The 14657-nt window shown below is 47.8% G+C and overlaps 1 protein-coding gene across 1 annotated transcript in view; it reads right to left on the reverse strand.

Moving 5' to 3' along the window:
- Nucleotides 1-14657, reverse strand: part of GUCY1B1 (guanylate cyclase 1 soluble subunit beta 1) — a 140616-nt gene that overhangs the window by 41845 nt on the left and 84114 nt on the right. The window contains exons 6-7 of the mRNA XM_075347622.1: nucleotides 14249-14479; nucleotides 6024-6140 (exon numbers count right to left, since the gene is read on the reverse strand). Coding sequence (XP_075203737.1) covers nucleotides 6024-6140; nucleotides 14249-14479 — 348 coding nt within the window. The remainder of the gene's footprint in view (nucleotides 1-6023; nucleotides 6141-14248; nucleotides 14480-14657) is intronic.

Here is a 14657-nt window from a genome sequence, read left to right on the forward strand (position 1 = left end):
ATCTGTTGTGTGCTTTCCTGTGTGGTATAGAAATATCTCTGTTGTTAGTTTATTTCCTCCCTGTGTTAAATTTCTTCCTTGGCACACATTGTCTCTACCCTGTGTCTAATTGCATTGTGTATGAGTTTATGTTTTTTCCCCTGTCTTTGGTATTTAAGGGGTTGCTTCTCCGTTCCCAGCCCTCTCCTGGGGTGGGGGAGAGGTGGTGTTAGATCAGGATCTGAATAGGAGTTAGGATCCTGCTGGCAGTCCAGACCTAGCTACCGTTAAGTCTACCTCTGGGATAAGTGACAGCGCAGAGTTCCTAGTCTGAGGGCTAACTTAGAGGTCCCTGCTTCAGTTACCCGACTCTCCCGTGAAAGTATTTGATTTATATTACTGTGTATATATTTATGTCTGTTTATATGTATTTTTGCATATATGTTTCTGTATATTTGTTTGCATTGTGCTCACTGACACTCTTTTGCCCGGGACCCACAAAAACCTGGAACCGGCCCTGCGCGACCAGGGGACTAGGCAAGGGCAGCAATTAGTTTGAGACAAAACAGAAAGTAGAATGGGAATTAGAAGTCCATAACAGCTAGAGTACAGTACTTCATGCTTACTTCTCCAAAAAGGCATAACTTTTGAACAGTCTCTTAGAACAACACAGTCAGCAGTAACAGGTGCAGCAACACTGAGAATGTGATTTCTTCTTTAAAGGTTTTGTTCATTACTCAGATAACCCATTCTCAATCACTATGTTAACTCTAAAGTGAAATTAAAATAATAACTATAATCACCTCTGGCATGGGCGCCATTTCTGAGGTGTTGACATTGGATCTCTCGAGGCTCAAGTGACATTGTTATCGCATGCGATCCCTGAGGCTAATCAGTGGCCACTTCATTGTCCCCTAATTTGAACATAACTGGTATACAGAGGACGTAAAAGCTACGGCTGCTTTCTGACTTATTCTGGATGTCTAATTTATCCAAAGAAGGCATATAAGGGGTATCATTTCTTCTTGTCGACCCTTTAATGAGCCACTTACTTCGTGGGAGACTTCCATTTCCAACTCTCAGGGTTGGTTCCTCAATCAACAGCTTCCAAATGGACTCTTTACTCTCTGATTTAGACTTCTATTGCACATACTTCATATTTGGTCCACCATATCCCCAACAAACTGATCATTCTCCAATTTACCAGTCATTTATAGCTCAACACTAAGGGGTACTTTGCACGCTGCGACTTCGCAACTGCGATATCGTCGGGATCAAATCGAAAGTGATGCACATCCTGCTCCGGTAACGACGTCACAACGTGTAAAGGCTAGATGCACCGATAAACGATCGCAAAAGCGTCGTAAATCGGTGATCTGTGTAGTGTCGATCATTTTCATAATGTCGCACCAATAGGAGATACGATGTTGTTCCTCATTCCTGCGGCAGCACACATCGCTGTGTGTGAAGCCGCAGGAGCGAGGAACATCAGCTTACCTGCCTCCACCGGCTATGCGGAGGGAAGGAGGTGGGCGGGATGTTTACGTCCCGCTCATCTCCGCCTCTCCGCTTCTATTGGCCGCCTGCCGTGTGACGGAGGAGGCAGGTCGCCGGCCAGAGCGACATCGCAGGGCAGGTAAGTGCATGTGAAGCTGCCGTAGCGATAATGTTCGCTATGTCAGCTATCACAAGATATTGCATGTGCGACGGGGGCGGATACTATCACGCTCGGTATCGCAAGCATCGGCTAGCGATGTCGCAGCGTGCAAAGAACCCTTAGAGCCCTAATGGGTTCTCTGGTGGGAAATTCTCATATAGGTATAGGTACAAGGGTCACATCTGCACATACCGGTGTCCGCCTTACTTCAACTGCTGGACAACACAGTTCAGTTATAGACACAGTCATTACAACTATCTATATGGCTCCTGGAAAACCTGGTGGCACCAATACTTGAGAGTCTGTCTGATGCAATGCAGCTCAATGCCAATACAGACATTTACTCTATTTTTACTCCAGGAGGTTGGCTCCCTTTATGGAAGCCTGGGCTCAACACATACTTCTATCTTGCCAATGTATGTAAAGCGCTGTGGAATTAATAGCGCAATATAAATGAATAAAATTATTATTATTAATAATAATTATAATAATAATAATAATATCTCCTAAGCTTAGGAAAAGGGGCACATAATGATTTAGGAAAACTGGGCAGCATCTAATGCCTTGGTTGCTGAGATGCTCCCAGGATAATTCTCACTTGACCCATCATTTTTCCTAGGATCCATTTATATAACATTGACTGTAGATCAATAGAATAGTCGTACATCAATGAACATATTATAGGAATTCCAGTTAGAAGCCTAAATAAAGTAAAAGTTAATATATCACACTCTGTTGGTATAAAAGTTCCCACATGAATTCACATTTGTTAGACATTGATCTCGTCTCCAACTCTTGTTCGTAGGATACAGAAAATAGATAGCACAAATTTCCAAATATTCTAAGCGTATAGAGTAAGGAATGGTTCAAATCCACTTCCAGATGTGAGGTCTAAGAGCAGACAGGATGTCTCTTTCACACATCCTCAATCTTTTATTTCCCATGCTACACTGTAAAATATTCCCATCCTTTTTCTTCAGCATTTTCCCACTAAAAACTCTGTTTCCTCTGTTCTACTATATAGTTTTAAAAAAATTGCACCATGATGTTAGAAGATTCCAACCTTTCCATTTATGAATTTTTGAACCTTTAATGTAACTTGACTCCAAACAGCGTTATTGCTTGATAGCCTAAATGTGTTTTTACTCTATAGGTTCATTTGTGGTTCAGATTCTGTATGGACTTTAAGTACGCAAACAGGACGAAAGTAGTCTCCTTTAGTCTCAAGCATGAAATCTCCCAAATTACAGACAGGGAAAAACTAAATATCTTGGGAAAATTTTCTAAATTAATGACTTTCAAATTCACTTTAGAAATCAATTTTCGATTTTCTCAAATTTGGTATTGCTCTGACCAAAAAACTGTAGACAGTGATGTACCTCGCTAGACATTTTCCCTGATATTTGTCAACCACTTTTTAATGTCCTCTGTCTTCTTCCAATTATCTAAAACTAAGATATCCCTTATTACAAAACTTTCCACTGATGTCTCTAAAACTATTCTCATGCTGCACCAGTTCTCTGGAATGTACTACCCCAGATAATCAGAAAAATTCACACATCTACAGTTTTAAGCTTTTCCTAAAAATATATGCTTTTAAACAAGTTTATCACATTCAATAAATTAAAACTGTAGTTTTTCCAGCAACTCACACTGGAAAATACAGTATACAGTTAGGTCCAGAAATATTTGGACAGTGACACAATTTTCGCGAGTTGGGCTCTGCATGCCACCACATTGGATTTGAAATGAAACCTCTACAACAGAATTCAAGTGCAGATTGTAACGTTTAATTTGAAGGTTTGAACAAAAATATCTGATAGAAATTGTAGGAATTGTACACATTTCTTTACAAACACTCCACATTTTAGGAGGTCAAAAGTAATTGGACAAATAAAACAAACCCAAACAAAATATTTTTATTTTCAATATTTTGTTGCGAATCCTTTGGAGGCAATCACTGCCTTACGTCTGGAACCCATGGACATCACCAAACGCTGGGTTTCCTCCTTCTTAATGCTTTGCCAGGTCTTTACAGCCGCAGCCTTCAGGTCTTTCTTGTTTGTGGGTCTTTCCGTCTTAAGTCTGGATTTGAGCAAGTGAAATGCATGCTCAATTGGGTTAAGATCTGGTGATTGACTTGGCCATTGCAGAATGTTCCACTTTTTTGCAGTCATGAACTCCTGGGTAGCTTTGGCTGTATGCTTGGGGTCATTGTCCATTATTATTATTATTATTATTATTATTGTTTATTTATAGAGCACCATTAATTCCATGGTGCTGTACATGAGGGGGTTACATACAGAATACATATACAAGTTACAATAGACAGACTGGTACAGAGGGAAGAGGGCCCTGCCCTTGCGGGCTTACATCCTAAAGGATTTTGGGGAGGAGACAGTAGGTGGGGTGTAGGTGGGGCGGCAGCTCCGCACGGTGGTGGGGCGGCAGCTCCGCACGGTGGTGGGGCGGCAGCTCCGCACGGTGGTGGGGCGGCAGCTCCGCACGGTGGTGGGGCGGCAGCTCCGCACGGTGGTGGGGCGGCAGCTCCGCACGGTGGTGGGGCGGCAGCTCCGCACGGTGGTGGGGCGGCAGCTCCGCACGGTGGTGGGGCGGTGGCGTCATTGTAGATTATAGGCATTTCTGAACAGATGAGTTTTCAGAGTCCGTTTGAAGTTTGCAAGTGTAGTAGATAGTCTGATGTGTTGAGGCAGTGAGTTCCAGGAGACTGGGGATGCTCGGGAGAAGTCTTGGAGTCGGTTGCATGAGGAGCGGATGAGAGAGGAGGAGAGAAGGAGATCTTGGGAGGACCGGAGGTTACGTTTTGGAGTGTAGCGAGAGATTAGTTCAGAGATATATGGAGGAGACAGATTATGGATAGCTTTGTAGGTCAGGGTTAGTAGTTTGAATTGGATACGATAGACGATTGGGAGCCAGTGGAGGGTCTTGCAGAGAGGAGAAGCGGGGTGGTATTGAGGAGAGAGGTGGATCATTCGGGCAGCAGAGTTAAGGATGGACTGGAGAGGGGCGAGTGTGTTAGCAGGGAGACCACAGAGGAGGATGTTGCAGTAGTCGATGCGGGAGATTATGAGGGCATGCACTAGCATTTTTGTAGATTGGGGATTGAGGAAAGGGCGGATTCTGGAGATATTTTTGAGTTGAAAACGGCAGGAGGTGGTGAGGGATTGGATGTGCGGTATGAAGGACAGGGCAGAGTCAAAGGTCACTCCGAGGCACCGAACTTTGGGTCCATCTGTACTATGAAGCGCCGTCCGATCAACTTTGCGGCATTTGGCTGAATCTGGGCTGAAAGTATATCCCGGTACACTTCAGAATTCATCCGGCTACTCTTGTCTGCTGTTATGTCATCAATAAACACAAGTGACCCAGTGCCATTGAAAGCCATGCAGGCCCATGCCATCACGTTGCCTCCATCATGTTTTACAGAGGATGTGGTGTGCCTTGGATCATGTGCCGTTCACTTTCTTCTCCAAACTTTTTTCTTCCCATCATTCTGGTACAGGTTGATCTTTGTCTCATCTGTCCATAGAATACTTTTCCAGAACTGAGCTGGCTTCATGAGGTGTTTTTAAGCAAATTTAACTCTGGCCTGTCTATTTTTGGAATTGATGAATGGCTTGCATCTAGATGTGAACCCTTTGTATTTGCTTTCATGGAGTCTTCTCTTTACTGTTGACTTAGAGACAGATACACCTACTTCACTGAGAGTGTTCTGGACTTCAGTTGATGTTGTGAACGGGTTCTTCTTCACCAAAGAAAGTATGCGGCGATCATCCACCACTGTTGTCATCCGTGGACGCCCAGGCCTTTTTGAGTTCCCAAGCTCACCAGTCAATTCCTTTTTTCTCAGAATGTACCCGACTGTTGATTTTGCTACTCCAAGCATGTCTGCTATCTCTATGATGGATTTTTTCTTTTTTTTCAGCCTCAGGATGTTCTGCTTCACCTCAATTGAGAGTTCCTTAGACCGCATGTTGTCTGGTCACAGCAACAGCTTCCAAATGCAAAACCACACACCTGTAATCAACCCCAGACCTTTTAGCTACTTCATTGATTACAGGTTAACGAGGGAGACGCCTTCAGAGTTAATTGCAGCCCTTAGAGTCCCTTGTCCAATTACTTTTGGTCCCTTGAAAAAGAGGAGGCTATGCATTACAGAGCTATGATTCCTAAACCCTTTCTCCGATTTGGATGTGAAAACTCTCATATTGCAGCTGGGAGTGTGCACTTTCAGCCCATATTATATATATAATTGTATTTCTGAACATGTTTTTGTAAACAGCTAAAATAACAAAACTTGTGTCACTGTCCAAATATTTCTGGACCTAACTGTATGTGAACTCAAATTTTATGAATTATCCTTTACCTTACTCCTCAGGACAAACACAGTGTTGATGTGAGACAGAATTCCATGGAAGCTTATGTCAATATGGGGTCGTACCAAGGAGAAAACTGACAGCAGGTTACAGTTTCCAGGCTGGAGCTATAAATTTGTGAGGAAAGGAATCTTAATATTACATATCCAAGTTTTACATAGTAAAAAGGTATGACAAACCCGTACACAGTAATAAATGGTGCCAAATAAGACTAGTATTCAAAAATTATTAAAGGGAACCTGTCAGGTCCATTTTCCATCCAGAACCATGAGAAGTTCTGGGTGCATACTGCTAATCCCTGCCTAACCGTCCCTGTATACACTAGCATAGATAAAGGGATCTTTAGAAAAAGTATTTCTAAAGATCTTGTACCATATGCTAATGAGTGAGGGGACTAGTCCCCTGGGCCTTAGTTCCCCTGGCTAGTCGGCTCCATTAGCATGTTAGTACACCCCTGTGGGTGTGCTAACATGCTAATGAATGTGCAGCGTCACAGGATGATCTCACTCACCTCTCCGCTGCCATCGCATCCGATGGGGGATTTCGGCTCAGTGTGCATGGTACTGGAGTTTCGGTCATGCGCACTATGAAGCTGGGTGTACTGGCTTCAAACTGAAGTAGTGCGCATGACATAAACTCCGGGGTCATGCACACTGAGCCGAAATCCAGCGTCAAATGCGATGGCAGCGGAGAGGTGAGTGAGATCATCCTCTGCCACTGCAAATTTATTAGCATGTTATCACGTCCACAGGGGCATACTAACATGCTAATGGGGCTGACTAGCTAGGGGAACTAATGCCCAGGGGGCTAGTCCCCTCACTCATTAGCATACCATATAAGATCTTTAGAAATACTTTATCTAAAGATATCTTTATCTATGCTAGTGTATACAGGGACCGTTAGGCAGGGATTAAGGTCCAGTCACACTAAGCAACTTACCAGCGATCCCAACAATGATAGGGATCGCTGGTAAGTTGCTAGGAGGTTGCTGGTGAGCTGTCACACTGCGACGCTCCAGCGATCCCACCAGCAACCTGACCTGGCAGGGATCGCTGGAGCGTGGCTACACGAGTTGCTGGTGAGCTCACCAGCAACCAGTGACCAGCCCCCAGTCTCCTAGTTACAGCACACATCAGGTTAATTAACCCGATGTGTGCTGCAGCTAAATGTGCACAGAGCAGGGAGCAGCGCACACTGCTTAGTGCTGGCTCCCTGCTCTCCTAGTACAGCACACATCGGGTTAATTGCCTGATGTGTCCTGCAGCTAAATGTGCACAGAGCAGGGAGCAGCGCACACTGCTTAGTGCTGGCTCCTTGCTCTCCTAGTTACAGCACACATCGGGTTAATTACCTGATGTGTGCTGCAGCTACATGTGCACAGAGCAGGAGCCGGCACTGACAGTGAGAGTGGAGGAGGCTGGTATCAAAGGTAAATATCGGGTATCCAAGGACAGGGCTTCTTGGTTACCCGATGTTTACATTGGTTACCAGCCTCAGCAGAAGCTGGCTCCTGCTGCCTGCACATTTAGTTGTTGCTGTCTCGCTGTCACACACAGCGATCTGTGCTTCACAGCGGGACAGCAACAACTAAAAAATGGCCCAGGACATTCAGCAACAACCAACGACCTCACAGCAGGGGCCAGGTTGTTGCTGGATGTCACACACAGCAACATCGCTAGCAACGTCACAAAAGTTGTTCGTTACCAGCGATGTTGCTAGCGATGTTGCTTAGTGTGACGGGGCCTTAAGCCATATGCACCCAGAACTGCTCGTGGTTTTGGGTGCATATTGCACCTGACAGGTTCCCTTTAGGTTTTCCTTCAGCTAAGCTGGTGGAAGAGTTACTTATCCTACATACGGTATAGTGGTGGCCAAACGTTTTGGCACCCTTGAAATTATTCGAGAAAATTAAGTATTTCTCCCAGAAAATGATTGCAAATACATATATATTGTTATACACATGTATTTCCTTTATATGTATTGGAACAACACAAAAAAAGAGAAAAAAATACAAATTGGACAAAATTTCACACAAAACCAAAAAAATGGGTTGGACAAAAATGTTGGCATCCTCAACTTAATATTTGGTTACACACCCTTTGGAATAAGTAACTGCAATCAATTGCTTACTATGACCATCACCAAGCTTTTTACACCTCCTATATGTAGCAGACTTACGTTATATATACACAGTCATGGCCAAAAGTGTTGGCACCCTTGAAATTGTTCCAGAAAATGAAGTATTTCTCCCATAAATTGTTACAATTATACATATTTTGTTATACACATGTGTATTTCCTTTGTGTGTATTAGAACAACAGAAAAAAAATGAGAAAAAAAGGCAAACTGGACATAACTTCACACAAATCCCAAACAGACAGAACAAAATAAAATTGTTGTCACCTTTCCAAAATTGTGGTTAAAGGGAACCTGTCAGGTGCAATATGTGTGACGCCCCTGGACTATTCAGGTAGTCACAGGGTACTGCACAAACTGCCCTACCCACGCAGTATTCAACCCCCCATGGTTCTAGGTCTCTATCCTGCAGTACTGCCTCCATCAGCATCCACAAATCCTAGATACACCTTGCACCACACCTGTCAGGCACACCAGTGTGCTGCTTAAGTAGGAATAGGGCCGTCCACCTAGGGGTCAGACAGGCAGGTGGGAGGTGTCAAGTCAGTTCAGTGGTAGCCCTCAAGCTGTGAGGAGCTCTGAGGAAGCTGGGAGTTGGAGCTCCCAGGGGAAGAAGTAAACTAGGTCGCAGACGGTGGTCTGGACCTAGAGGAGTCGGATCCCCGGTCGCAGGGGATTGAGGCTAGGTGCCTGGGGCCTGTCGAGGAGGACCGTCAGCAGCCTGGTCCTATCACCGGTCCGGGACTGAAGGCACGACGGGGTACACGGACCCTAGGTCGGGGAGAAGCTTCAGGCAACCCGGCAATTAACCTGTGGAGAACGGGGCCTTTATGGACTGTTCCCACCAGCTCAGAGATCGGGGGCACTAACGCAACGAGGGGGATGGGGCTTTCCGAGCAAGCAGCCCACTGAGAACCCAAGCATGAGCCCCTGAGAGCAGGCTCCTCCTCAATTAGCCACAGTGGGAAGCGGGGGCCCGGACAGCTCCAAGCTACCGGGCCACAACGGACAATCTAAAACTTAGTGCCAGGAGGCAAGTTACGGACCACCAGCGGTACTGTGGGGGATGGGACCCAAACGAGCTCTCCATGAGAGGCAATGGCGTTCAGAGACTTGGTTTACCCTGTTGATAGCATCTGCTTCATTGCTGAGTGAGTGCCCGACAGACCCCTGCACTGCGTCCCTGCATCTCCCAACAGAATCCCTCCCAATTACCGCACACCACGAAAGGCATCACGAACTACACCAAATCCCCTCTAAATACTCCCTTTCCATTTGAGTGTGGCCCCTAAGCCCCTGGGTCCGGAGACCTTCGAGCCACGAACGATCACCACCCCCGGATCCGAGTGGTTCGGTCCACTACTGGGGTGGCACATATACACCCAGAACCACGAGCAGTTCTTGGTGCATATTTGTGATTCCTGCTTAACAGTCCCAGTCAATAGTAGCAGAGATAAAGAGATCTTTAGAAAAAAGTATTTCTAAAAATCTTTTTATTTTATGCTAATGAGCACGGGGAATAGACCCAAGGGTGTTTCTCCCCTTAGCTAGTCAGCCCACATAGCATGCTAGCACACCCTGTGGGCGTACTAACATGCTAATAAATACATAGCGCCGCCGCACATACTTACATACCTCACGAGGCTTCCGATCATGCACACTCTAAAATGATGCTGAGTGTAAGCTTCCCGGCTTCAGTGAGGTACAAAGCACATGACCGGAAGTGCTGAGGACTCCGGATCATGTCCAGTGTGCATCCATCCTCCTTCGGCTGCTATGAACAGTGAGGTATGTGTGCCACCTCAGCAGCGGATCGAACCGCTCGGATCCGGGGGGTGGTGTCCGTTCATGCCTCGAGGGTCTCTGGACCCGGGGGCTTAGGGGCCACACTCAAATGCAAAGGGAATATTTACAGGGGATTTGGTACAGTTTGTGACGCCACCCGTGTTGTGCGGTAATTGGGAGTACCACCACTGCCGTTGGGAGTACCCGGGGTGATGGAGTGGGGCAGCTAGGTGACGTTGCCCTCCATGGGTAGTGACAGGCCCCAGGACTCTGGATGGTGATGCGGGAACACAGTGCACGGGTCAGTCGGGTACTTACTCAGCAATGAAGCAGACGCTGACAACAGTGTAAACCAAGTCTCTGAATGCCGCTGCCTCTCCAGGGGAGCTTGTCCGGGTCCCGTCCCCTGCAGTGCTGCTGGTGGTCTGTAACCTGCCTTCTGGCACTAGATTTTAGAGTGTCCATTGTGGTCCGGTAGCTTGGAGCTATCCGGGCCCTGCTTCCCACTATGGCTAAGTGGAGGAGCTTGCTCTCAGGGCTCACGCTTGGGATTTCAGTGGGTTGCTTGCTAGGAAAGCCCTATCCCCCTCGTTGCGCTAGTGCCCCGATTCTGGAGCTAGTGGGAACAGTCCATAAAGGCCCTGTTCTCCTCAGATTAATTGCCGGGTTGCCTGAAGCTTCTCCCCGACCTAGGGTCCGTGTACTCCAATGTGCCTTCGGTCCCAGACTGGTGATAGGACCAGGCTGCTGACCGTCCTCTTTGGCAAGTCCCAGGCACGTAGCCTCAATCCCCTGCAACCGGGGGTCCGACTCCTCTAGGTCCAGACCACCGTCTGCGACCTAGTTTTCCTCTCCCCTGGGAGCTCCAACTCCCAGCTTCCTCAGAGCTCCTCACAGCTCGAGGGCTACTCAACAACTAACTGACCTTGACACCTCCCACCTCCCTGTCTGACCCCTAGGTCGGCGGCCCTATTCCTGCTTAAGAAGCCCACTGGTGTGCCTGACAGGTGTGGTGCAAAGTGTATCTAGGATTTGTGAATGCTGATGGAGGCAACACTGCAGGGTAGAGACCCACAACTATGAGGAGTTGAATACTGCACTGAAGAGAAAGAGCGTGCAGTACCCTGTGACGACCTGACTAGTCCAGGGGCGTCACATATGTGCGCATTGCTGTGCATTCATTTACATGTTAGAATGCCCACAGGGGCGTGCTAGTGTGACGCCCTGGACCCCCAGGGGTCACAGGTCACTACACACACCACACACACCCCTACCCCAGTAAGGTACCATCAGTCAACAAAGACCTGATTGCCTCCCTCAGAGTTAGACAGGCACACCAGGTGGGCGGAGCCAGGCGGATAGACACGCCCTCCGAGGAGTCTGCTGGCCAGAGGCAGGAAATACAAGGAGTCGAGTTCAGGGAGAGGAAGAGAGAGGAGTGAGGAGGACAGTTCTGTGAGGGGCCTGGGTTGGAGCCTAGGACCCCCGATCAGTCAGGCAGGCAGATGGTGGTGGCCGCCTCCAGGAGTCCGGGAACTGCAGAACCGTAGGGACCGTGACTGGGTGGTGGCCCGACGGACCCGAACCGGGGAGCTAACTTGTTTACCAGAGCACCAGGCAGGGTACTCAGACCCCGAACTAGCCTAGAAGCTACTAGGTGTAGTCAAATTTACTGATTGCGGTCTGGATTCCGGATAAGAGCCACCGCAAGAAGCTAGAGATCCAACGGGCCAGCGCCTGCGGGCAACAGGGGCTCCTCCGGCATCTAAAAGTCAATATGCGGACTCCCGTTGCTGAAGTGTGGCGCCCTGGACAAGCCAGGTCATCACAGAACTACACCAACACACCCCACACCCCGGTTAGGCACACCGAAGTCAAACACAAAAATCCTTGTTGCCTTCCTCCAGGGGCTGATGTCCACACCAGGGGGTGGGCCAGGCGGTTGGTCCCGCCCAGCGAGGAGTTCACAGTCCTGGAGGCGGGAAAAGCAGATTAGATGAGTTTTGGAGTTTGAAGTTTTAGGAAGTGAAGTGGTAGAGGAGCAGTCTGACGGCGTCCGGGTGTGTGGCCCGGATGGTACAGCAAGGTTGGCAGACGGTGGTGACCGTCTGCAGGAGAGGCTGATTGGAGCGAACCGTAAGGACCGTGGACGGGTGGTGACCCGACGGTACCGGATCGGAGAGCAAAGAGAATCCAGCACCATCCGGCAGGGCTTACGGACCCCGACCGGGCTAGGAGTCGCCGTAAAACTGGTCAAATCCGTTAGCGAAGGGAACCTCCGGGGTTTCCCAGCAGTCAAGACCCGATTGAAGGCAACAGCTCACAGCGTAGACACAGTCACCGCCAAGGCTACAGTTCCCAGGGCCAGAGCCTGCGGGCAAAAGGGGCTCCTTCAGCACCCATCCAAGCTGGGGAGCGGGTTACCGGTGGGAAGCCATTGGAACCGTAAACACAACACAGGTGCAGGGAAAGGCAGTCACCATCAACCTACCCGGAGAAGAACAACCGCAGCCGCCTGTGGGACCCGTCCATCCAGCCATTTGTTTGACCAGAGACTCCGTGTGAATTACTGGCTGAGTGAGTACCACCGTGCCGTGCGGCACAGAGCTGCCCCCTCGACCCTGCACCTCACCAGGCCCCGTAATCCGCCTGTCCTCCCTAACCCTCACCGGGCCCCGGGACAACCAAACCCCCTACCCACGGAGGGGAGAACCAACATCCAAGCTGCTCCCTGTCATCGTTCCCGGGATCCCTGTCCAGAGCAGCGGTGGTGTCACAACCTCACCACAACCGTGGGTGGCGTCACGGACAATATCCCTAAACCAAACCACCCCCTTTCACTCACGGGCGAGGAACGCCGCTTGAGTCCCCGGGATCCGGCCCACCGCTCGAGCCACCACCGAACAGCAGCAGCATCAGCCGGACCCGAGCAGTGGGTGAGCGCAGCGTCCCCTCCTCCGCCCGCGACAGAAGCATAGGCGTCAAATACACAATTAGAGGTGCAGGAGAAAGGCGACATCACCACCCTTACTGGGGACTTACGCAGCCGGCAGCGGGCACCGATCTTCACCAAACTTGGTTTACCACTGACTCTGTGTGATTTAATCGTGAGTACAACAGTGCCATCAGGCACCGCACCTCACCGCAACCCTGTGCCCTGCAACCTCACTACCGGGCCCCGGGACACACCGCCCCTACCCACCGAGGGGTTAACACCAAGCAGCGCTGCTACACCACTCCCGGGAGCCCCCACCTTCACCGCAGCGGTGGTGTACACCATACAATCACCACAACCCGTGGGTGGCGTCCCGAACATTACCTATTCCACCAAACCCCTGCATGCACCGACACTACCCCCCCTTTCAGAGCGATGTGACCCCCGAGTCCGTGAGAGGCTCGAGCCACCAACCACAGCATACGAGCACAGATCAGAGCGGCTCGGCGGCCGCAACCGAGGCCGCGGGGTGGTACACTAGCAGGCTAAGTGGGCCGAGTACCAAAGGCAAGTAACGACCTTGGGACTAGTCCCTAGCCTCATTAGCATATAATATACAATCTTTAGAAATACTTTTTCTAAATATCTCTTTATCTATGCTAGTGTATACAGGGACAATTAAGCAGGGATTAGCAATATGCACCCAGAACCGCTTGTGGTTCTGGGTACATATTGCACCTGACAGTTTCCCTTTAACCACAATTTTGGAAAGGTGCCAACAATTTTGTTCTGTCCATTTGTGGTTTTGTGTGACGTTATGTCCAGTTTGCCTTTTTTTCTCAGTTTTTTGTATTGTTCCAATACACGCAAAGGAAATACACATGTGTATAACAAAATATGTATAATTTGAATAATTTTCTGGGAGAAATACTTCATTTTCTGGAACAATTTCAATGGTGCCAACACTTTTGGCCATGACTGTTTGTCTGTTTATTGCTACCAATAAAATATAGTAAATAAGTACTTAGCTTTGTAGACAGCTACAATAGAAGTTATACATGCCAAATACAGTAAAGTTAATAAGTGGCTTAGAGCAATTAATAAACTGTAGCCTGGCAGGACAGAAGCAAACAAAACGTTCTTGAGTTTGACAATAGATACATAAATAAAGTCACAGTTTCACACCCATTGCTGCTTCCAAACTACAGGTTGGCACCAATGTATCTATTGTAAGCACTAAAGCACTTTATGTTTGTTGTTAGTTAAAACTGACAAACTGAAATCCAAATCATTTCTATATATGAAAAATGTCTTACAAATGTTCGATGACTTAAAAGATGAATAAATATGTAGGTTTACCTGAGGGAGAACCCTGTAGATTGCATTTCCACATTGTGTAACCACAAGATCTCTATCAAACATGATATGAAATGGGAAAGCTTTGCAGAACGTGTAAGGACTAATACGGGATTCTTGAGTTCCATTTTCCTCAAATCTGTCCAGATCTTCATAAAAGTCTTCCTCTCTTGAGTCCTTTTCTTCTATCAGGAATTGTGTGTGGTCACACTCCTCATTTCTTTGTTGTACGACCTTAGTAAAATATCAAAAGGCAAACACAATTTTTATGTGTTTGGACATCTTTGCTGTAGGCATCCACAGTTTCCGAAACTTTGGTCTTATATATATAAGGCATGGCAGTGGCATTTGGAATATTTTTCAATTTTAAAAAAAATAGTCTTTTCCACTTAGTTCCTCTGCAGATAAAAGT

Source organism: Anomaloglossus baeobatrachus, chromosome 1, assembly GCF_048569485.1.
Source record: "Anomaloglossus baeobatrachus isolate aAnoBae1 chromosome 1, aAnoBae1.hap1, whole genome shotgun sequence".
Classification (NCBI taxonomy): Eukaryota; Metazoa; Chordata; class Amphibia; order Anura; family Aromobatidae; genus Anomaloglossus; species Anomaloglossus baeobatrachus.